At 39.7% G+C, this 26,040-nt stretch overlaps 1 protein-coding gene across 5 annotated transcripts in view; it reads right to left on the reverse strand.

The window, feature by feature from the left end:
• The window catches only part of LOC136886807 (F-box/LRR-repeat protein 2), a 102,244-nt gene that overhangs the window by 56,070 nt on the left and 20,134 nt on the right, over positions 1 to 26,040 (reverse strand). For 2 of the 5 annotated variants that reach the window (XM_067159625.2, XM_067159624.2), the window contains exon 2: positions 1,226 to 3,343. The exons of the other annotated variants lie outside the window; for them this stretch is intronic. In XM_067159625.2, coding sequence (XP_067015726.2) covers positions 2,013 to 3,341 — 1,329 coding nt within the window. In that variant the 5' untranslated portion in view covers positions 3,342 to 3,343 and the 3' untranslated portion in view covers positions 1,226 to 2,012. Of the gene's footprint in view, positions 1 to 1,225; positions 3,344 to 26,040 lie in introns of those variants that run through there. 5 annotated transcript variants of the gene reach the window in all.

Below are 26,040 nucleotides of genomic sequence, written 5' to 3' on the forward strand. Positions count from 1 at the left end.
ACATCTGTCGAAACCTCTGAAACTATCTGGCTGTCAAGGTTACTAGAATCTCGAAGTTGAAGCTTTTCCTTATTCCATGCTAGCTTTGCATTACGTTCTTCCTTTGTTTTATGATTCGTTTGCTAAGTTTTCCGACCTCATATTTACATCGTTCAAGGAGCCAAGTGGTGGGTAAGATGGCGCTTCCCAGATTGAACATGGGCATAGATGCAGACGAGACTTTTAATGAATTATATGCAGATAAGTATTCAGATTGCCCCAGTGATGTTGACGATCGCGAGTTCGATGTTACAGTATACTGACAAATGTGCGCCCTTCAAAACAACGTGAAGTAGTGGTGGTGAGGCTGAAAGTGATGTTGCGAGTGTAGATGGAAGTGATGTCTATTTGTTCTGATGAATGGGTAGAAAATAATAGTTTGCCGAGTTTAAAGGATTTCCCAGGAGTTTCTGGCATAACGATAAGACTTGATGAGCCTCAAAACATTGACGAAGTAGAAGGGGTTACTTTTTGTGATGATTTCTGTGAATTTGTTGCCGAGCAGACGAACTTGTATCCAGCGACCTACTTCATTACACAAGATATCGCCTAAGGGATTGAAGTGGACTGATGTAACTAGTTGTGTATTGTGAAAAGTGTTTGCTTTGTTTATATTGACGGGACAGGTAAAATAATCATGTTGAATAGACTACTGGTCAACTGATTCCCTGAAAATTTGCTGTGTGCCCCTTCACGGAGGTCATTGCTACACAGCCTACCACACCAGGAAATAATATTAGGACTCTTTCCAAAGGTCTCCAGTAAATTTCACCATAATCAGTAGAAGGTTTGTGTGAAGTTAGACTGATTTGTTTATGTGCATGCACTGTAGCAGTAAGTTACACAGAAAATAGCTGGGCGCAGTGTTTGAGCAGTATGATGAGCACTTGCTCCACAATGTGTTAAGAACAAACAAAATCCCAGACACTATTATTCAGACCATAGTGATTCTGCGCTGGCGATTGTTGGACACCATTTGTACTCCCTAATATGAAGTACTGTGTATTGGATTTTATTCTTCAAATAAAATCTGAAAGGGACAATCTACCTGATGGTGACAATTTTAATCTTGAGTTATGCCCCATTTCCAGCTTAAGCCAAACATCATATAAAATAAATATTGTTCATATCAACTGATTAGGAGTGCGATGTTCCGATTCCCTAAAAGGGGCGGCTACCAGGTCGATTATCTCTCTGACTGCAAGAGCATAACAGCTGGTATGTAAATATCACACACCTGCTTGCTATGACAGTGGTATTTTTTGAAGAATTTCACGCTGCTAAATGTGTATGCAATAAACAGAACTCCATTCAAGGGCGAGTTAGAAGATATGTTCTTCTCTGAAATTCAAACGTTTGTGAGTTTACTATGCAGTAAATCCATTAATTAATTAATTAATTAAATACATTTAATTTGAAAGGTCAGTGCAATTTATTGTAAAATATATCACAAGTATGACAGCGACTTAAACACAGTACTAATAAATTTGTTGACGGGAACCATGGCATCAAAAATGATTCAGATGATTCAGAGTGCCCGGTAATAACAGACAGCGATGATGTTTGATTTTTAAGTAGGAAAAGGAAATTTTAGTGAAGATATCTGAAGCAGTGATGGAGAATGGAGACTAATGTGGGCTGATACTTGAACTGCCAAGATAGTATTTACCTGAAAGTTTAACAGGAGAGGGCAAGCTGGTTTGATGACAAGGAGGACAACATATAACAATTAGGCATTCAAACTGAGAGAAGAGATAAATAAAGAGGCCAGGCCTCTACGAGGGCAGGATATTTCAAATGTCTGTTACAGCAAATCCATAAATACAGCATTATATTATTTTCAATCATCATCAACATAATTCACTTTCTGAGAACCGCATGTCATTGAGGGATCAAAGTTGAATTGAGAGCCCTGCATATGGCACAGGGCTTCATGATGGAGATGCCAGAGGCAAAATTCGTAGGTACAATATTCATATAATTATTTCATCATACTTTGACACCTTCACTTTCACTTTCAAAGAAGGCAACACAGTCTTCAGTTTCTCGAGAGCACATGTGTCCACATTTCTACAATGGTAGATCTGAAGACATTGGAGATTCTGCATGTGATGAGGAACTAGATCCCAGGGAAATTCAGCAAGGTCTTGCCACTCTAGACTCAGATGCCTTAATTTACTCAATTTTACAATATTTCGCAGACCTACTTTACAGATCGAAATTTTAAGGCACTTCAAACATTTTACACTTTGTAAATGAAGTATCCCAGTCTCTGTCACAAAACTGATATCAGATATAGTCAAAGAATTGAGCTCTTTAAAATTAGTAATCATTTTTAAACTAGCATCCGTCATTCGATAACAGCTTATCAAAGAAAGATCCTTCAATAGCGGACAGTTTTTTATAAGTACTTCAGTAACATAATCATCAAAATAAGTTGATAGTATAAGCTTTAATTCTGCTAACTGTGCCATATTTTCGTTTTCAAATATTTCTTGGAGATCATCTGACTCATCTTCAGAATTAAAATCGGTAATTGAAAGTGCTCTTACAGTCTTCAGTTTTCCAAAATATTCAATTTTCTCATAATGCCTCCAACAGTCACTGTAGTTGAACAGAGACAAAGACTTCAGCTCGCAGATCGACAGAGCTGGGAGCACACATTCACCGGATTCGTTGCAGCAACATACTCCTAGAGTGTGCAGGGTGTCTTTTCTCATGCATAGAAGATGGCGAAGGTCATTCATTTCAAACCTATCAGTCCAAAACTCTAGATGTTCTAGCTTCTTACAATGGTCTGCAACTGGTTTTAAGATCAGCGAAGTATTTGTGTCTGGATCTCCAGTCAAATTTAAAACCTTCAAATTGGTGAATTTTCCAACCACCTCACACTTATCAAAGTCTGTCAACACTGAGTGTGGAATACTCAGATACTGAACTTTTGGACATTTTTCCTGCAAGGTCTTAAGAAAGTTGAGATCAAGGTCTGGAAGTGTAAGTATTTCTAACTTTCTCAGTTCCGCACAATTTTCTGTTATTGCCTGTAGGACTGTATCATCAAAGCTGTCCTCTAGAGTAATGTTCTGTAAGTTTGGAGAAATCTTCAACATTTTCACAACTTCTTCGGATCTTGCTTTGTATTCAGGACAGTAGGTCACATCCTTCCACAGCCTGGTACTGTGGGCTACTTCCCTCCACCGAGAACACACATTCTGAATTGACTGAAGCAGATCTCTGCGAGTGCAGTGGGCGAAGATTGTCTCCAGTACCTCGCTGGGCAGAGAATTTACTGCAGCCTCCATTTCTGGAAAAGGAAAGTACAAAATTAAGCATTATAACTTCTGTAATTAAAAGCTTATTTGAGATTAAAATAACAGCACCACTGAAAGTGATCTAAAACATTTCCACATTCATTAGAATGTTCTCACTGACTCTGAGGACTGAAAAAATAATTTATGATGTTGGAGTGTTGTTTATAAAGAGTGATTGTGTGTGTTTGTACTTCAAAATTTTCAGCATAGCATAATAGCATTTGTGCACATCAAGTATACAGACAGCAGACCAGATTCAGTGAGCAGGATTGTATGGAATGCCAAGTTGCCAACCTAACTCTGTTGTGGTGGATACGATTCAGTTTCACAAGGACACTTTGCCTTGCTTATCCATATGCTGCACTGCTAAAATGTGTTCTATAAAGTCGTAGGAGCACCATGCACTGTAGGCCCATGTAGTGCCACTAAGAAACTTCAAAATATTCGGTTTGTTAGTACATTTGACTTTTAACTGACGCACACATGGTTCTCACAATAATTTACTATTGAAAAGGCACCCAATAAATCGGTACATGTCAATTATAGCAAGAGGGGTCCCCGCCTAAATAAAGCTCAGGATAGGGGTGAAGAGTGCGCTTTTGGCAGAAGTTAACAACTGCGGTGAAAGCAGAAAGGCATGTTCTAAAGTCCACTGTTCCACTCCCGTAGTAAATTTCTGTATTGTTGCTCTGAGGCTGCCATACCTTGTAAACTAAAAAGCACAGCAAAATTGTCCACATATAGTGATGGTACTACTTCTGAACCAGTATCAGCAAACATACAATTTATGTTGATTGTGAACACTGAGAACAGATCCTTGTGGCACTCCATTTTCCTGAACATGATATTGCTAATATGCCCTCCCTCCTTGGACACTGAATAGATGCAGGGACAAAATATCTGCAATAAAAACTGGCAAGTCACCTCAGTATTTCCACTGATGCTGGACTGAAAGGAAACCATATCATTCTCCGATGTCATAGGCTTTTTCTAAATCTAAGAAAACAACCACATCATGTTGTTTTCGGAGAAATGTACCCTGGGTAGAAATCTCCAAGCATACCAATTGGTCAGTGGTAGAGCGCGCAGCTCAAAACCCACACTGGTCCTTGGACCAAAGTTCCAAACACTACACAAGTCAGCGATTCACTGTCCTCTCAGATAGTTTTCACAGACGGTTAGTGAGACAAATAGGTCAGTAACTTCCTGCATACTTAGAATCTTTGTTAGCCTTGAGGAGAGCAATTAATATTCCCTCTCGCGACTGTGATAGAACCTCACCCTCTATCCAGATTTGATGGAACACCCCAAGTAGATATAAGAGGCTATCCTCGCTGAGGTGTTCTCTACATTACATGGTCAGGGAGCTGCGTCCTTGCACTGCGGAAGTTCCACTTGGTAAACGGCACACTATAATCCTCTAAAACTTGAGTGGCAAAATTCTGATGATGGTATTCTGCCTCCCGCTTCAGAGCCAGAAAATCAGGATGGTGATTCCCGTATCCAGACATATCCGCAAAATGACTTGCTAGATGGTTAGCAGTTATGACGATACTGCCTGAAATGATGATGTGGATGATCCTTGTATTCCTCAAATGCATCCGCACTTGTGATGACTGTGTATGTGACTTCATGGGCAACACATATCCTTCCTGCGATGCTTTGTTACTATGTCAAATAAGAACTCACGTGTTGGTTCAAAGTAATTTAAATCTTACAAAGTTAGCCACAGTAAGCTGCATACCATAGCATTTACGATGTGACATCATTCTGCTGCAACTTCATTGTTCCATCAAGGAACGAGTTTTCATCGAGGAGTCCCAGAAAAAGATGGAACGGGCTCCTCAGCAGCAGTAGGAATAAGTTGCATGATACAACTCATATCTTCATATACTCTCCGGCTATTTGGCCAATGGCACATTTAAAAATCAATTGAGGACTAGCCTCGATGGATTTCTGTTTCAGAAGAGTAAGAATAATTTATTTATTGAACACTATAAGACTTACTGTCCCAATCACAGGGGCAACGGTGTCATATAAACTACAATTAACAGGGCGGTACTTATATCTAAACTATAGTCTACAATAGTATCTACTCTAATCACCTCTAATATTAATATGAAATATCAGAGTATTTTTCTAATAACTAAAGAGCATTATATTATTATGGTGAAAAACACATGACAAAGTAAAATAACAAAAGAAATGAAACAATTTACATACAAGCATTATTTATTTATTTATTTATTTTTATTTTAGATTTTTAGCCAACATAGGACTACTTAGTCAGGTTTATGGAGGTTTTCAATCAATCAATACTGATCTGCGTTTAGGGCAGTCGCGCAGGTGGCGGATTCCCTATCTGTTGTTTCCCTAGCCTTTTCTTAAATGATTTCAATGACATTCGAAATTTATTGAACATCTCCCTTGGTAAGTTATTCCAATCCCTAGCTCCCCTTACTATAAATGAATATTTGCTTCAATTTGTCCTCTTGTATTCCAACTTTATCTTCATATTCCATATTGTGATCTTTCCTATTAAAGACGCCACTCAAACTTATTTGTCTACTAATGTCATTCCACGCTATTTTTCCGCTGACAGCTCGCAACATACCACTCAGTTCAACAACAATGAATGTGTTTTAATTTAATCCACCTATTCAATACTTTTATTTTCACTTATAGTGGTTACATAAATAGACTATCAGTTAAATGGGACATGCTTCGCCCTCAATTAAGGACATCTTCAGCCTAAAAATAATCAAGAGTACAACTAATATTAAATGTGGAAGCTAAAAGTTTAGCCAGTTATTAAAATTTGGGACATAAAACTGTGAGAAATGATACAAAATATAAAGATGCTAATGGAAACACTGTCAATGATTAAACTATAATCTTGTCCAATTAAAACAGTTCATTTAAAATGTTAGGGGAATACCAAAGTTGTAATAATATAAAGCCAACGACATGAGGGCGTGAACACAAGCATAAAACATGATTGTCATAAATACAATATGTCCAAGGCCGCTGATGAAATTCGTGAACATAAAGTGAGACAGAAGCATCAGTTGAAAAATTGTAGAAGTGGCCCTTAGCATCCTTGGCTGAAACCTTGTCAGTAGATACTGAAATAATGTTTTCTGTAAGAGAAGGAGAAGTTGAAGTCGGATTACATAATATGAAACAGATGAGGACTTACATGTTAGTTGAAAGTTATTTGTTATCTACTGTTGTGTTGGTTACTGCCCTTCTGTTGGCTCTGAGTCTCGTGTTGAGGCGGCAGTGAACTTGGTGGGAAAGGAATAGGGGAGTGTGGAAGGGAGGAGAGGATGGGTGGAGTGAACCGTATTGCTACATCAAGGCAAGAAGACAGCGAGCAGAGAATAGGATTCTTTACTCTATGAAGGTAGCAGCTTCTGAGGCACTCAGTTGTCTGCTTTTGAGCCCGCCAACGGAAGGCAACGTGGTCGTTCTGGTTTATCTTGATAGTGTTGTTTATGTAGTTTTATTTGTACCGAGCTCGATAGCTGCAGTTGCGTAAGTGCGGCCAGTATCCAGTATTCAGGAGATAGTAGGTTCGAACCCCACTGTCGACAGCCCTGAAAATGGTTTTCTGTGGTTTCTCATTTTCACACCAGGCAAATTCCTACAGAAAAGAAATCAACGCAGTGATTAGGATAACTTAGCTGGTTTTCCATCTGCATAATCTCTGACAATATGGAGGCCATAACAGCTGCGATAAATATAGCGGCTTTTGCATCTCCATTATGAATATAACTGGCTTTGCAAATGTATGGAAGATGCACATGGGGCTGTACTATAATTAAGGCCACGGCCGCTTCCTTCCCATTCCTAGCCCTTCCCTGTCCCATCGTCGCCTTAAAGACCTTAAGACCTATCTGTGTCGGTGCGACGTAAAGCAACTAGCAAAAAAAAAAAAAAAGAAAGTTTTATTTGCTGCTTGTGATAAGTGTAATGACCGGAATGATGTAAGCAAATGAACGTACAGCTATGTTACGAGAAGAAAACCATACTGCAAATCATACTAGTGACATTGAAATAGTGATTGAAACTGGGCCTACAATATCCAGGAAAAGGAGAAGATGCTCTGAACCGTGGAAAAGGAATGTCGCTAAAAGAGCAAGGTATGCTTTATTGTCAGAACATTTTAATGGAGGCACTTAGTGTGCTTCATTGTTACGTGCTAGCTGTTTGTTTTTATTAGGTTGATGTATTTTCGAAATGCCTTAGCTGAGAATTCTCAAGTAATTGTTTTTGTTTCCAGACACGTATCTAAAGGACTACCAAAGAAACCAGATTGTAAATACCAGAAGTTAGCAACCTTTCGATGACATAAGCTGTCGATGCAAGATGTTCGTAAAATACATCAAAGGTATTACGAGAAACCAGACTTGCAGTGGAAAAGAAACTTCATCCTTCAGCATGTTCAACTTACTACTCCCAGAAAGAAGTGTGTTGCACCGGGTGTTCCTAGGAGGAGGAATTTTAAGCATCTACTTTATTCTTCCCAAACAAAGAGGTGATGTAACTGAAAATGTGAGAGTGTGCTGCGTTTTTAAACATTCTGCAGGAGAAGCGTGACCATGTGAACCGATTGTGTCAGAGATTCAAGGAAAGTGAAACACGAGGCAGTGACCGTAGAACTGAAATATAAAGGCCAAAACGTGAAGCAGTGAAAGCATTTATTAAAACTTTCAAACCAATTCAGAGCCACTATTGTCGGGGAAAGAAAACTAAACGACAGTACTTCCCTAGTGATTTGAACACGAAAAAGATGTGGAAAATGTATACTGAGATACACCAAAGTGATGATCTCTACGTTGAATATGAATTTTTCCGTATGGTATTCACAGAAAACTTCAATATCAGTTTTGACAATCCATACTCAGACAAATGCTCTACTTGCATGTGCACTCAGAACAAGATTTTGCAAGAAAAATCTCCAGAGAAGAGAGAAGGTTTAAAATTCCAGTTAAAAACACACAAGAAACGAGCAGATGCTTTCTACGATAAGATTCGGCTTGAAGTGGAAAATGCACTAACACTGAGCTACGATTGTCAGAAAAACTTAGCACTTCTGAAAATTCCGGATCAGGCAGCTTACTACTCCCGCCAACTCTACCTCTACAACTTCACCATATGCCAGGGTTCATCATTATCACCACAAAATAAAAGCAACACTTTAAGCTATTTTTGGATCGAAAATGAGTATCCCAAGGGATGTAACCAAATTGCTTCAGCAATGGATCACAACTCTGCTCTAGATGAGGTTACAACTGTATGTTTGTTTCCTGACGGATGCGGCAGTCAGAATAAAAACAAAGCAATGCTGGGAGTGTTGTCTCACTGGCTGCTTTCTGAAGCTCCTAACTGTTGAGATTTGGTTCCCTGTTGTTGGGCACTCATTCATTCCACTTGACAGTTTTAGGCAAATTGGAGAGGGAATTGAGGCAAAGGGATGTGATTGAGAGCCCAGAGGATTACACAAAAGTGTTAGAGAGCTATGCTATGGTAATCCATTTGGGTCGAAGTTGTTCAGTCTGTAACTGGAAATCCGACTCTGATGGAATCCTCAAACAGCCAGGCCAATGGCATTTCAAATTCCAGAAGTCAAAGAAAATTATGATCACGCGTGGCAAAAACAAGAACATCACTTTAGTTCAAGGCGATCCGTTTTACAACATTGACATTTGTGAACCTAAAAGTCTTTGCAGGAAGGGACAAAACTTCAGGCAAAATGCTTGTATTGAAAACGTTGAAGAAACTGTTCAAGTGAAGGCAGCAAAACTGAAGGATATCAGGCGAATTTTGTGCCTCCACTTTGGTGAAAACTGGGGTGAAAATGAAAAGTTGCAGTTCTACAATATGTCCTTGCAGCTGATGTTATTGCTACGAAAGAAGGCTGTATGGATGACGATTGTGAAGATGACAGTCAAAGAAAGGAGGAAGAGGATGTTGATTACACATAAGCAAGGATTTATTGCATGCTCACCTGATGTTTTCACACTGATGGGTATTATTATAGGCCAAAATGAACAGTTCAAGTTTTCCTTATTTTGTCTCACTGTGAAAGACTATTTTATTTAATTTGCAAGTTCTTCTTGTTTTGTCTCAATGTGAAAGACTATTTTATTTAATTTGCAAGTTTTTGCAAAGTGACTGTTTAACTAACACCTTTTGAAGTCAATAGATTTCAACTCGTCATATTTTATGTTACATTATTCCTGTTTAATTTTCCATACTAATCTTATTTCCGAGGCACCATATCTGCTTTGTCCATATAGGCTATTGTTACGATGGGCTCGCCACACCCAAAGGCATTTTATACCTACTGCCAGGTTCAAAATTAGGCCGCCCCTAACATGGAGACAGACGCCTTTCGTAGCCGCTCCTCTGGAGTACAGACGCTACGGGTATGCCCCTTCCGCCATCTCTGCCGTACCGAAGTCCACCTTCTCCGCCGTAGATGCCGTTGAGGTCTTCACTCGTAACCCTGAGCTGGGACCCATACCAGATGTTACACACCGGGTCAGTGTGCTCTGGGACTCACATATGCAGGGGCGCCACTCCCTGGGTAGGGCTGCCTCCGAAGAGGGTCCCTACCTGCTACCTGCACTACCTGCTACTTGCTACGTACCCATAACAACTTACGGAGCAGAAACTTGGACAATGACAAAGAAGGATGAGAGTCGAATACAGGCAGCTGAAATGAAATTCTTGAGGAGTATGATACAGAAGAGTAGACGAGACAAAATAAGGAATGAGAAAATCCGGGAAGAAATTGGAGTGGAAAAAATGAATGATAGAATAGAGAAGAGCCGACTAAGATGGTTTGGGCACATAAAGCGAATGAGCGACGAAAGAATGCCAAAAAAGGTGATGGAAATGCAAGTCCAAGGAAGGAGAGGCCGTGGACGACCACGATTGAGATGGAAGGATACCATCCAACGCAGCATTATAGAAAGAAACCTGGACTGGGACACAGTGTTGGAGGAGGAGTGGTGGAAAGACCGAAGAAAGTGGAGAGGAACCATATTTGCCCCTACCCGGCTACAGCTGGATAAAGGGAAATGATGATGATGATGATGAATCTTATTACTCTGCAAAGCCATTCCACAACATTACACCATTTCAGGTCTAAATTCAACTATTCCTGCTGCTTTATGACAATAGATTTTATTTACCATCTATTTGAACTTCTCATGCGTAATTTCACTAGCTTGTAACATCATTGTCATCCACCCCTTGGGCTCTGTTGTTCGCAATGCCAACAGATGAATTTCCCTTAATGTTCCTTCCACGTATCTAGTGATTCCATTGTGAATTCACCTAGAGTTACCAAACACTTTTCATTTCCCTTTTCCCTCCCTTTCTAAGAATTTTTAATTGCTGTCCAGAAAAGTTTCCCCTGACATTTGACCAAGCCTTTCTAGGTTATTGCCGAGATTTTGTCACGACTTCTTCTTGGATTCAACAATTGTTTGTTTTACATTGTTTCTTTCATCTGTGTTCAATTCCCTGTCTGCATCAGCCCTTGTTTGGAGCCATTTCATTTACAAGCTGCCCTCACTTTGTTGCTCCACCAACATGTTTGCATTTTCCTATCTTTACACACAGTTGTTCCTAAGCATTCTCTTGCCATTTCCACTACAGTATCCCTGTATTCTGATCTTTCTTTCTATATTTTGAACCTGCTTACTGTCTATCATTTGGAACTTTTCACTAATCATATCCATGGACTTCTGTCTAATTTCCACGTCCTAGAGATTCTGTATCCTTATTCATCTACAGACATATTTCACTTTCTCTGTCGTAGACCTAGAGGTAGGTAGTTTTTATTGAATCTTCAAAGTGCTGTGAACCCTATTTTACCATAAGGTATGTTACGGTTGTAGTTTATACAAAATATACAATTTTCACTATCAAAGTTCCTGGAATATCTGCACAATTCCCTAATTCAAAATCGGTTCACACAGAGAATTCTCGTCCTAATTCCTCCAACTGCTAAATCTACCCACGTCATCTCTCATGTCCAAGCCTAAGATAAACTATGTTGTGTGCAATAGTACTCCTCATGAACAGTCCTTCCTATTTTAACACCCGTTAAGGACAATTTATAATCTTCTATCTCTTCTTCATTATCTCCACTTATCCGAATATCATTAACTCCTAATGCATCTGGATGCATATTCTTTGCTGACTCTACCAGTTCTACTTTATTTCTTGCATAAGCCCCATTAATATTGATGGCTCTCCATCAAATTCCATTTTGTTTGACAAGTTGTTTCCAAGCAGTCCCTTGCCTGTGAAATAGAAGTGGGACTGAGTTACTCCCATGGTTCCAATGGAAAAGGTCCGTTGTTGGACATTATAAATTTTCCAGCTCACTCATTCTTGGTTGCCAGCATTTTGCCCCAGTATGCCAATATGGGCTCATCAGTTGGTAACTAGCTCACCTACCAAGACGCATGGCTAGTGTATAAAGTGGAGGCCACTGCGTAGGCTACTTGGAGCCACAGACAGTGCCAATGCACTATGAGAGACTCGTCTCTTATACAGGAAAATATTTCAGGTCTGAGGATTGCTTAAAATATTCTGAGGTCGGTAAATTCTCTGAAGCAGAATGCTACCATGCTTACACATAGTCACAGTGAGAATGTCTCCTCTAACAGGTAGGTACCACTGGTGGATGGCATAGTTCTAGCTGCTTCAGCAATAAGAGGGCCCTGGCTCAGAATATGTCAAAGATGCCACTCCTATTCCATAGCAAAGGGTATTCCGACTCTGAGGACCACTAATTTGCCACTTAGCGGTTGCCCATGGTTCATGCACTATGATGTGTCTATAGTAAACCACACCACATAGAGCTGGGGTCATATGTAGTATTATGTAATAATGTGTAAGGTGATGTTACCTAGCAACAGTACCTTAAGAGCTGCGCAGGTCTCAATACTTCCCATCTCAGCCTGAATGGTTGCTAGGTAATACAGCATCACATATTTTATTGAAAATCTTATTAAGATAATTTGATTTTCCCAGAGGGAAATATTCATTATTTTCTATTAGTGAGACACAATTTCCAGAAAATGCGCAGTTCTTGACTCAGCACTACACTCTTCTTTGATCACAACTAATCTAGTTTCATAGAACATATTAATTTTTCAAGAGTACCTACGTGCAAAGGCTATTCCAAAGTTTAGTTTGGGAACCATTCTGAGTAAACATGCTTCTGATATCTGAGAACATGGCAACAGTTGTTTTGTTATGGTAATAGAATGATGGAAGCATTACAGCTTTCTCAGAGTCTGTTTGGTTAAGCTCATCTGATTACAGTAATTTTTAAAATATACACACTGTCAACATAAAAAAATTGAAATTTTCTGGCAGATTACATTCATAAATCTCAGATATTGACAAGTCCTTAAACATTACATGGTTCACTTTGTTATTGTCTTAAATTATCATACAAATTTTAAGCCCTCATGTTTCGATAGGCTTTAGTTGTGTAGGACGTTAGACCTTTACCTGTGATATTATTTACTGGAGTATGGGATACTAAATAAAGAGGCAATGAAAATGCCACAACAGATTTTGCTGGTGCTGATGTAGAATTTGAGCACACCACCACTGTAAACTGTACTCTGCCATACCCAATGTCCCTATTTCATTGTACTTAGTACCATTAATGGTGGACTTCGAAGGAGGCAAGTTTTCACTAGGATTGTTAACAGCCACATTCACTAAAGTATATTTGCAGAAATGTTCTGGGAATTATTTTGCTTTAAAACTATGATGACTACGGTGTCACTCCAAAAAATTTTTTTTTTTTTAAATACGTAGAGCATCATGAGAACTGAATAATATCTACCATGTTCTAACAGATAGAACTATGTCTTGCTCTTCATAAAAATTTTCTAAGTGTTTCTAAATTTTGCCCCAAAGATACGGCATGTACATCTTTATCACAGCTACAAATTCATCGCTACTCTCTTAGAAAAAGTAACATACAAGGGTGAATTGAGTTTTATGTCTAGTGGAGTATTGTTTAGATTATTCACAGAGACTTCCCAAAAAGAGGAAATGTTCATTGAAGTTTCTGTTTGATGAATTGAAGAATCTCTGCTACTACCAATGACGGTAGGTTTTAGAAAGGCTGAATACAGCATGGATTAAGGAGCAGATATTTCTGTTAGGTAACCTTCTTTTATGCAAAATAGTACTTTTTATTATTTTGTGCAAGACTTGCCAGAAAAATAAACCTATTTTTTTCCTTCTGAAGAGTGTATAGGAACACCGTATCAACAGTAGCGGACATCTTCTGCAAATTTCCTAATACTTACCAGTTTCCTACAACCTAATCACTGCTGTGTAGACATAATAAAGGTTGCAAAGTTCTTCCCATTGATATTCACACTGATATTCTTCACATTAATAATAATAATAATAATAATAATAATAATAAGAAGAAGAAGAAGAAGAAGAAGAAGAAGAATTAGTATTATCCTTCAAGATGAGTGGAAAATCCTTAAGTTGGAGAAAGCAAATTAAAAGTCTGTAATTTATAAGTACTGGAAACCACAGATTAATCTAAACCTTTCTTGTGCGAAACACAAATATCTTGAAGTAGCCAAATTATTTAAGACTAGCTGTTACTCACGGCTTCGCTCACGAGGATTTCATACGTTGTTAAAAAAAATTCCTCGGTACTGCACTAAGACATCACCTGAAAATCCCTAAAGCATATACACTCGCCGAAAAATTGCATTTCATTTACGCCAGAACCTCTTTGTAAACTACGTTTGTGGCATTGCCTTTTGGGGCTAAGATGACCAGGCTACTGGCAGAGCTAAATCTGGAACATGCGACACGGAACTCTACATGTGATAAACAGTCAAAAAAAAGGGGTTTCTTTATATCTAAAGGGGATTACAAATACCAATTTTCACGCCTGTAACTGTTAAGTTTAGGAGATATACTCATTTTAAAAACTGCCCCACTCCTTAGCTGAGTGGTTACCATTGAGGTCGTCAGTTCACAGAGTTCTGGTTTCGATTCCGGGCTGGGTCGGATATTTTAATCGCGTGTGATTAATTCTTCTAGCTTGAGAAGACGTTGTTTGTTTGTGTTTGCCCAACCTTCATATTCACTCAACACACCACATTACCAACCACAACAGGAATACGCAATAGTAATTACATCCTTACACATAGGGTTGGTGTCAGGAAGAGCATCCAGTCGTAAAACAGCGTCAAATCCACAAATGCAACACAGTTCGCACCGGCGACCCCACAGGTATGGGAAAACCGGTAGAAGAGAAGAAGATACTCATTTTAAAACCATCTCCCGCTTTTTAAAATTTTTCAACCTCTTAAGTGGATTTTCCAGAAAAAGTGCGTTCATTTATCTTTAAAAGAGATTCCAAGTGCGGCCTACCAATTTCAACGTCTCACTTCTTTTCAAACCTCACCCCTTAAGTGGATTTTCTGAAAACAAAAATTTGTGTCCTTTTATTTTAAAGAAGATTGCAAATAGCAAATTTTATGTTTGTAACATGTTAGATTTTTGTGATAGATTGTAGATGATCTCGCTCCTGTAAGCATACTGGAGCTGATGTTGCCATGGTTACTGCAGTCCGATTCCTATAGCAGGGGTAGTGTGGTGCCAATATCTCAATAATGGTAGATTTTAGGGCCTTAAAACGTGGTTTTTGGGCCCGTAGGGCTTACTGAGTTTTGTTCCTTGCATCAAGGGGCTTAAAATGAGCTTTGTCTCATCCTTGTATGACAAATTCAATATTTCGCCTAGATTAGCCTAGTATTTTTATATCTCCTCACGCCCCCCCCCCCCCCCTCCGAATTGTTATGAAAATGAAACATACCCTATAGCACTCAGGGATAGTGTATCTTAGAATCAGTCCAGTAGTTCGTGAGATTTGCCATTACATACAAACAAACTTTACCTCTTTATATATTAGTATAGATATGTTTCACTGTATCGCATGGGAGGGCACGTGTAGAGACGGTTTTCTCTCAGTTGAGCCGAGATTTGATGATAACAAAGCGTCACCCATGTCAGCAGAAATGTTAAATACAAGAATAAATATTCAGGATGCTTTTAAAAGTTACTGTCGTAAGACAAACCACAATGAAGCAACTGACAACAGAGAGATCTGCTTACTCTTGTTACACTGCTCATCCAGAAAAGGAAAGAATGGGCATCAAATGAACTTGATAGAGGGGAAGAAGTAAAACTGAAGTTAAAGAAAGCTGTGAAAAGAAATGATCTTGGGGATACAAAGGTTGCTCACAGAATGCTTCAAGGAATGATAATGTTAAAACAAGAGGAAGCTTGTACATAATCAAGTAGAATATATGCAGAAGAACTTAGATGGATGTCTGTCTTGTTACAAATATTTTCCAGACAATATAACAATTTAATGGGTCATAGTAAACTTTTTTTCACTTATGAATGTAATATTCATATTATAGTGCTGTATATTTTTGTTACGGTATTTTAGTATGATTGTATTAAATACTTCTGATAAAAATCAGAAATAAAGGGCAAATGGCAGATTGCTACAAGCAGTGATATGAAGATTGCTTTGTAAAGAAAATATGCAAAGTGTTAATTTTTGTTTTAATTTAGAAAATTTTACTTGGTATATTACTACTAAGTGGCAGCCTCGTGTGCTCTAGTGATTATTCACCCTCTTCCAGAGACAGGACCAATGATGAGTTGCTGGTAAGTTTTTCCTCTCCCTGCCAAGCATGACTGCTGTGACTCAAGTTGTTCAGTTTCCTGAATTTCCTCCATTATGACTTTGTTGCTGTTCCTTGTATGATTCTTTTAACAATGTAAACATCTTAACTTGTTCCAAAATAGTGAGAACGATTTGGATGGAAGAAAGTAGTACAGTAGTGTACTACTGCACCCTGAAGATAATCTCTTGTTCTAAACAGACAGTCGTACACCTCAAATGTCTATTGCAAAACGTCCAATCACATCACATTTTCAAATGTAATATTTCATGTAAGTAGATAAAAAAAATCCTGTTTTTCAACTCGCGATCTTTTGCCCTATGAAAGGTTAACTATAGAGCACGTAAGGCAAAACTAAATTATACCCACTAAGTAGTGCACCACCTCCACCATAATCTCTCGTGATCCTTCAGAACAATACTTCAAGGATTTCATTTCAGGAAGAAATAAAATGTAGTTTGTATATGCCTAATTCATGATTAAATAAAGGACCTCAAATCTGTGTCACATGTTTTATCAATGTTAAAACAACAGTTTTACACTAATGTTCGTAACTCCCTATTCTTTGCATTAAAATTCTGAAAACACTGATTGCTAAGTTCTGTGTACTTATTTAGCTAAATATTGAATAACTTATATATTTCAAAACATCCAACACTGTATTCTCTACTTTACGACAGGCCAGAGATACATACCTAATCTAACAAATTACCCCTTATATCACAACATTCGGGGGCCGACGACCTAGACGTTAGGCACTTTAAACAACAAGCATCACCATCATATAACAACATTCCCAACTACCCATTACTAACTGAAATAACTGCTTTTGATTTGAAATGCTCAAAACGGAACTTCATAGTCACTTTCAATTAAATTATACACACATAACCTAGCTACTAGGTGTGCAGGACCAGCCCTATTTAATTCACAAAAATCTCAACATTGTAAATTCTTAGTTTTGAGGGACCGAGCTCGATAGTTGCAGTCACTTATGTGCAGCCAGTATCCAGTAATCGGGCCCCACTGTCGGCAGCCCTGAAGATGGTCTTCCGAGGTTTCCCATTTTCACACCAGGCAAATGCCAGGGCTGTACCTTAATTAAGGCCACGGCCACTTCCTAGGCCTTTCCTATCCCATCGTCGCCATAAGACCTATCTGTGTCAGTGTGTGGTAAAGCAAATAAAAACAACAAGTTTTGAGGGAATGAACTTCAGAATATTGCTGTATAAAAGTATGGAATACATTGCAAAGAAAATTATCACCAACGTCAAATTCTATATAAATCTATATACAGGGTGAAGCGTAATTCGCGCACTCGGGCGTCGCAGCGCGACTCCTCACATGTCAGCAATAAAAAAATGTCTCTTACTAAATTTCGTCTTGCGAGTATATCCGGCAGAAAAACGACGTTGAAGAGTAGCAATCTGGCAACACTGTAACCACATGTATGGTAACTACCTCAGTCAGCAAAAGTTGGTCGTACAGTACAGTTGGTGCAGTGGATAGAGTTTTGGGTTAGCATGCAGGAGGTCGAGTGGTCGATCTTGGGTTGAGGCGTATGTTTTTTATTTCGTAAATGTAGTGCAGGTGGTATGGTATCTGGCATCTTAATCGTCAACAGCGATTGCAGTGGATCCTCTAGAAACAATTTGCACTTACATACTACGATCCTAGAAATGGACGAACTATCGTTTTCATTGGTAAGCTTTGAAAGGCGCCCTTTCCACGTCGTGGGCGTGAATTTATTCGCACCACTTCATCTACTAGATGTGAAACCTGTTTGTTTCAGCTGTCTATTTCTTATTAGTGCCGGCCCCGTGGTGTAGGGGTAGCGTGCCTGCCTCTTACCCGGAGGCCCCGGGTTCGATTCCCGGCCAGGTCAGGGATTTTTACCTGGACCTGAGGGCTGGTTCGAGGTCCACTCAGCCTACGTGATTAGAATTGAGGAGCTATCTGACGGTGAGACAGCAGCCCCGGTCTAGAAAGCCAAGTTTAACGGCCGAGAGGATTCGTTGTGCCGACCACACGACACCTCGTAATCTGCAGGCCTTCGGGCTGAGCAGCGGTCGCTTGGTAGGTCAAGGCCCTTCAAGGGCTGTGGTGCCATGGGGTTTGGTTTGGGTTTGGTTTTATTTCTTATTAGTCTAACCAGGTATTTGTTGTTTCAGCGTTACAAAATGTTGTAAATGGAGGATACATGTGACCTCAGAAACGGTGTCGTACTGTATTACAGTACGTAATGTCAGATGGAAATTAGCAAATAAAAAATGCGCCTCAACCCAGGATCGAACCATCGACCTCCTGCATGCCAACCAAAAACTCGACCCACTACACCAACTGTACAGCACGACCTCATCGTGCTGACAGCGGTAGTTACCCTACATATGGTTACAGTGTTGCCAGATTGCTATTCTTCAACGTCCGTTTTCTACCGGATATACTCGCACGACGAAAATTTGTAACATACATTTTTTTATTGCTGGCATGTGAGGAGTCGCGCTGCGACGCCCGAGTGCGCGAATTACGCATCATCCTGTATATCAAATAAGAGTTTTGTCTGTACATAGCTCAGAATTTGAAAATAATGGTATTTCTGTATCGGTCATGTCCATAGTAACAAGAAAATGCACTTTTTGCTTTTCCGTAATTTCTGTCTGTCTGTCTGTCTGTATGCACACGCATCACGAGAAAACGGTTGAAGAGAATTAAATGAAAATCGGTATGTGAAGTCGGGGGATAAGCCTCTACAATCTAGGCTATAAATCATTTTACTCACGCTGAGTGAAATGGTAGTTTAGGGGAAGGCCTAAAATTTAATTCTCAAATAGTGTTGTTATTAGTAGTCCTATCTTGATGAAAATCGGTATGTAAAGTCAGGAAATAAGTCGCTATAGTCTCGGCAGTAAATTATTTTATTCACGCTGAGTGGAATGGTAATTTAGGGGAAGGCCTAAAATGTAATTCTCAAGTATTTCTTATTAGAGGTGTAATCGGTGAATGCTACACAACTAAGGATATATAGTATTAAATTTCCTATTATTCATGTCTTATACATTGTTACCGTACTGGCTATGATCACAAAGATATTCATGAATTTGGATTTTTGTTACTAAGTCCATATCAGCACCGAGTAACGAGAAAATGGGTAAACAGTATTTAATGAAAATTGGTGTGTAAAGTCGGAGAATAAGAAACTACAGTTTACGGTATAAAATATTTTACAAATCACAGAGTTGAAAGAAAACTAAATGTGAAGGCCTACAATATAGAAACCTCATAACATTGATCAACAATACCATTACATTGACCATTGTTTGTCGTGATGTCCTTTGTGTCTTCTGTTGCCCCTCTTCTCCGGTAGATAGGATTACTGCTGCGTACAGAGTATTTTTATTTGATTTACGTCGCACCGACATAGATAGGTTTTATGGCGACGATGGGATAGGAAAGGGCTAGGAGTGCCTTAGGCCTTAATTAAGGTACAGGCCCAGCATTTGACTGGTGTGAAAGTGGGAAACCACAGAATACCATCTTCAGCACTGCCGACAATGGGGTTCAAATCCACTATCTCTCGGATGCAAGCTCACAGCTGCGCACCGCTAACCACACGGTCAACTCACCCAGTCGTACAGAGTGTAAGAGCCTGCCTGAATATTGATGGGAAGTAGATGGGGAGTTAGATAACTTTCTTCTTTAGCATGCCATTCCCCTGGTTTATAAATTTTCTGATACTACCGGTACGTAACACACTGTATCATCAGCATTCGGGCTATTCAATCCCTACTCTGAGGCACTGATGGGAATGAACAGTGTGCATATTTAACGGAATAATGGCAGTTGAGTGTTCATGGCAATCTGCAGCCTGGTCATCCCAGCTCTGAAACTTTGGACTATTAGATTGGCACCGCAATCTAACCGCAGCACTGTTCGTTAAAAGTGATAAAACGTGCGGCTTTCCATTTGATCGAATATTTTATATGATAGCATTGCTTTAAAACGCTACATTCGTACTTACGTTTTTGTAATTACCTATGTGTATTTCAGTTGGGAAAACCACAAAGTCAGTCTTTCTGAGAATCCCGTAGCGAAGCACGGGTACATCAGCTAGTCTTATATATACAGCATAAAGCATCGACAGCCAGGTTTTCTATACCGCCTTACTCACTTCTGCTTCTCATCCATATCATCCTTGAATACACATCTCATTCCCTGAAGCTTCAAGTGCCTGATCAATGACACACATAGTAATGTCTGTTCCTTTGTGTTATCAGTTGCGGTATAAGGACCCCTTTTCTTTATATACTGTGAACATGTTTCACTTTCAATGTGTTGTTTCCACTCCAGGAAGCTCTCTGCCATAGTATATGAAGTTTCAAGTCCTCCATATAAACTTGTGTGGCGCTGACGCTCATGACATTTTAAATTATAATCTGCGTGAATTGGTTATCGCAAAATTTACATTGGTGCGAAAGAGATGTCTCACTCTTTAAACGAGTTACAATTTCATCTAGTTTCCCTGGATGGGCTTTAGAAACATGTTGACTAAGATTTCTATTATATTCATACGTTTTACCACAATTTCCATCCCCGCAGTATAGGGATAGCATGCCTGCCTCTTACCCGGAGGCGCCAGGATCGATTCCTGGTTAGGTAAGGGACTTTTACCTGCATCTAAGGGCTGGTTTGAGGTCCACTCAGATTATGTGATTACATTTGAGGAGCCACCTGATGGTGAGATAGCAGCCCCCGTCTAAAAAGCCAAGAATAACAGCTGAGAGGATCTGTCATGCTGACCAGACACCTCGTAATCTGCAGGCGTTCGGGCTGAGCAGCGATCCCTTGGTAGGCCATGTCCTTTCGGGGCTCTTGCGCCATGGGGTTTTACCACAATCAGAACATGAATACTGCTTGACGTGGTTGATTATAACGCTATGTAAGAAACTACACTTCAACTGAACAAACACCCGGCACGTAACTAAATAGACACTATACTTTGGCAGACCAAATGAAATACACAAAATTCAGAGGTACAGTACACACAAAATGAGAACAAACAACCACTGTCTGCAAACAGAAATTATGAACTGAATACATCCACAAGTTGGTATTATTAGAAAATACATATAAGCATAATTTTCCTCGCAAGATACCCACTCATAAATGCAGCCTAATATGCGAATGTCTATATGAAATCATCATTTCCCGGTTCTCTTTGTACGTACCGTACTTGTAGTGGACCTCCACTAAAGAAACTTAGTTCAATCGTTCCACAGATCTTCAATTGTTCTTTCGTATTCTCTACTCAAGACAGGAGTACGCCATTCAGAAATCTTCAGTTTGCACCATAGGGTTCATTCAGCCTAGAAGCAGCAGTACGCCTGTCAGAGGCTAATGTAGAGTAGCGAAGAGTATGAGTGAGTGGCAAATTTAGAATTTAGAGTATGAGTTTATGTTTCTGACGAAGTATTATTTATATCTAATGTACTGTGCAATTTGTACTTAAATATCTGAAAGGAAAGAACTTCTAATTTTAAAATATAGGCCTACTTCCAGTTGTTTTCAATAATTATGAATAATGGGGATGAAGTCATGTCATCATTTATAAATAAATATACAATGAAAGTGTATATTTTAGTGAATGACAATGCGAGTACCAGAGCGCGTGCGCAGCCGCTGAGTCGCTAACCTCCATCGGATGCTAGAGTAAGATACTGCTTTGGATCGGAGCAGCGTCAGCTATGTTCGGCTGTGCGTGATGTCAAGCGTGGTGTTAGATGGCAGTGAATCTTAGGCCTCCCCAAGGAAGGCAGAGCCTCTACTTTCTTCTTCTTCTTCTTCTTGAATATTGATTAGGCACTTTCAGTACATCACCGATTAATTTAGCTTTTGGAATATTATTCATTCGATATATGATTGGAAACATTGAAATAATAATCACTATGTGAATTACATAAATTACTGTGATGATAGTATGATACAAGACATACATTACAATGATTATCCACTTCTTCAATTTATAATTGCACACACAGTTAGATATTAAATAAACATACTTTATAATATTAAATGGCTTTTATAAAGAAAACAATTGATTGTGTTTATTATCTCAGTAACAGGATTATACAATAAGCAAGAGACACTTGTTGCTAATTAATTGGTAGTTAATAACTGAATAAATCATCTTGGTGGAAACTCAGAATTCATGCATTGCATTACCATTGCCTCATTGGGAGTTAAGGCATGATTAAACCTCATCCGTATTACTTCTTACCACTCATCAACATCGTTCTAGTATGTCCTCCTTCCCCCACCTCTACTCTCGTCATTCCTCCCCCATCACCTTTGATTTATCTGATGACCTTGGAACACACAGGAGCATTAAAGAGAAAACATGTTACTTCGAGCTAAAACAGCATTGCGAGAGTGAGGAAAGTGCAATGATGTAGTATCTTCATATACCACTAGATGGATGACTGATCCAATCCAACCTCCACGGCAAAAAGGAGCCCGCACGTTAGCTATCGTATTTAACTTTGCCTTATTTATGTCTGTTTTATGCCTTGATTTACTTTAAAAGGTCGGTTATATCAGGCAGTGAGATATATCCTCTCATAGGTACGTAATTTAACTTATTCAAGCCGGTAATACTTCAATCACTGACTAATATAAGCCATTGAATTATTATTATGATTATTATTGAAGAATTGTTCTTTTACATGCAAATCCCCCTTTGTTGAATAATAAGGTGGGTAATCGCTGTGAAGTGGAAAGGATTCGTGTCCAACAAGTAGAGTTATATTTATGACCGACTGCTTGGTTGAATGGTCATCGTTCAGAAGATCCTGGGTTTGCTTCCTGGCCAGGCCAGGGATTTAAATTGCAGCTGATTAATTCTTCACCCCCTGCGGGTGGGGTATCCCCTGCCTGTCGTAAGAGGCGACTAAAAGGGGCCCAAGGGGATCTCAACTTGGGAGTGTAGATTGGCGACCACGGGGCCCTTGGCTGAGTCTTGACATTGCTTCCACTTACTTGTGCCAGGCTCCTCACTTTCATCTACCATGTCCGACATCCTTGGTCAACTCTCGTTCTTTTCCGACCCCGACGGTATTAGAGCATTCGAGGCCTAGGGAGTCTTTCATTTTCACACTCCTCGTGGCGCTTGCCTTTCTTCGTCCGAAACTTCATTTTTCGACGTGACAGATCCCTTGTTTTTCTCTCTCTCTACCCCCTGTGGGTGAGGGACGCAGAAGGATAATACACGCATGGTATTCCCTGCTTGTCGTGAGAGGTGACTACAAGGGGCGACCAAGGGATGATTGTCTTAGAACCATGAAAGTACTTTTGATTAGTACCATCAAGCGGGGAACACCATGGGTTGCTTTTACTTGTGAGTAGTACCACTATGTTAGGTACGAAATAGGTTTGTGCTTAGTAGCAGCAGTGGGTGTGAACTGTGGGTTTCCAGTACCCGTGAGTCGTACCCATGTGAGCAACACCATGGGTCTGGGCGTTGCCTGTGAGTTGTACCACTATATGAGCAACACTGTGGGTCTGCGTTGCCTCTGATTAGTACCCACTGTGTGAGGAACACCACGGGAATACCGGCGCCCGTGATTAGTACACCTAGGTGAGGAACCCCATCGGTTTGCGTTGGCTATGAGTGGCGCCAATGTGTGAGAAACACCATAGGTCAGCGTTACCTGTACGACGTACAACACTTGTGAGTAGTACCATCGTGTGGAACACCGTGAGTCTTCGCTCCTTCTGATTTGTACCCCAACATGACACATACCATGGTTCTACTTTACTAGCAATACGTACCATTCTGAGTGGCCTTTGCCCTGGATTTTGGAACCCTTTACACATCAAGTATCCTCGACTCAGGATTGTGCTTTAGAAGTGGTCCCTTGGTCAGTAATACTATTATTTATGATAGTTTTTTGAGCCGGATCCACTGATTGTTTTAAATTCGTGTCCATCCATTCGTTCTTCACATTTTTTATTTTGGTCAGTGGATGATTTTGAACTTTTACTTTGTCATTTCATTTCGTACCATTAAGGGCTGATGACCTCAATGTTAGGCCCCTTTAAATAACAAGCATCATCATCATCATCATCATCGATTAATTCTTCTGGCTTGAGGATAGGGGGTTTGTTTGTCCTCTTCAACCACTAAACTACCACAGAAACACGCAATAATTATCACATCCCTAAATATTGGTTTGCCTTCAGCAAGGGCATCTGGCCATAAAACAGGGCCAAACCCACACGTGCGACACAGTTCAAACCCGCGAAGAAGTACAATTATGTTTGTAGTGCACATTTCATACCCAAGGATTATGAACCAAGGCCTTTTGGTAGAATAATAATGTTATTGTTTTTACACCCCACTAACTACTTTGATGGTTTTTGGAGATGCCAAGGTGCCAGAATTTTGTCCCATAGGAGTTCATTTACATGCCAGTAAATCTACCGATATGTAGCTGGTGTATTTGAGCACTTTCAAATACCACCGGACTGAGTCAGGATCAAACTTACCAAGTTGGGCTCAGAAGGCCAGTGTCCCAAACATCTGAGCCACTCAGCCTGGCCTTATAGTGAAAAATGCACACTAATTAGAAATGCAGCTCCAAGGTGTTGCCAAGTACTGCACCACCATTAATTACATGTTTGCTGAAAAGTCAGCAATATTTCCAACATTGGTAGATCACCCTGTGACTGATGTAGATGTGAAGATAGTCGGAGGGTTCAACTCGTTAAACTGATGCCAAATGTATTACCAAATAAGACTTAAAACATACGGCCACTCTCACTACACAGAGGTGAATTGGAGAAAGACGTGTGGTTTCAGGCAACACTGTTTAAAGAACTGTAATCTCATGTAAAAACTTCAACATTGTGTAAGGATCTTGCTCTAGTTATTTGTTTAATAATCCTACCCTGTCAAGTCACTGTCATTTAGTGTTTGGCTAACATGCCTAATCAAATATCAGAAAATATTTAGGAGATTAGGTTGTTTTTCAGTGTCCATTTCCATGTATAATTATAGTGGACAATTCTGTTTGCATAATATGGAAACGTGTTTTGCCGTACAGAATGCCGCCATGCCTGGCATCACTCATGCGCGTTGAGACTGCACGGACTCAAGCATCTAGCGCAGGTCCTCTCAAACATCAAAGTCTCATGCGTGCAAACCAAGGAGCTGTGCAATGGGCATCTTTCCAACTGCGCTCGGTTCAACTCGACATTGCAGAGCAGAGCTGCGCAGCTGGGATATTGGATTCGGGAGATAGCGGGTTCGAACTGCACTGTTGGCAGCTCTGAAGAGGGTTATTGATGGTTTCACACCTGGCTGTACCTTCTTGAAGTTCACGGTCGCTTCTTTCCCGCTCCTAGCCTTTTCCTATCCCGTCATCACCATAAGTGCAAAGTAAACTCAACTGCAAAGAAACATACAGAGAATTCCCGATATTCGGACTTTCAAGAAAGTATTCACCTGAAACCTTGGTGGGGGAAGGAGAGGGGGAAGGAGATGAATAAGGATGGACTGTACTTTATAAAATGATTACTAGAGAAAATATTTAAATACAGTTTTATATTATCTAATTATTTGTCTTTTTATGCATTATTTTTACTGCAAAGATCCTTCATCTATACATATTTGACTTTATGACTATCACTCATCACTGAGACATTGAAATCAAATTAAGAACCTAGCGTATGGCCAAGAAGTTCACGACCGAAATGTTAGAGGCACCCTTCGGGGGTACAATGTTCAGAAGCCTTTATCCAATTATATATCACTTCCACTTTCAAACAAGGCAATTCAGTTTTCAGTTTCTCGACAGCACGTAAATCCACATTTATACAATTGTAGATGCCAAGATATCCGAGATATTTCATGTGAA

The sequence above is a fragment of the Anabrus simplex genome, chromosome X (genome assembly GCF_040414725.1).
Source record: "Anabrus simplex isolate iqAnaSimp1 chromosome X, ASM4041472v1, whole genome shotgun sequence".
In the NCBI taxonomy this organism is placed as follows: domain Eukaryota; kingdom Metazoa; phylum Arthropoda; class Insecta; order Orthoptera; family Tettigoniidae; genus Anabrus; species Anabrus simplex.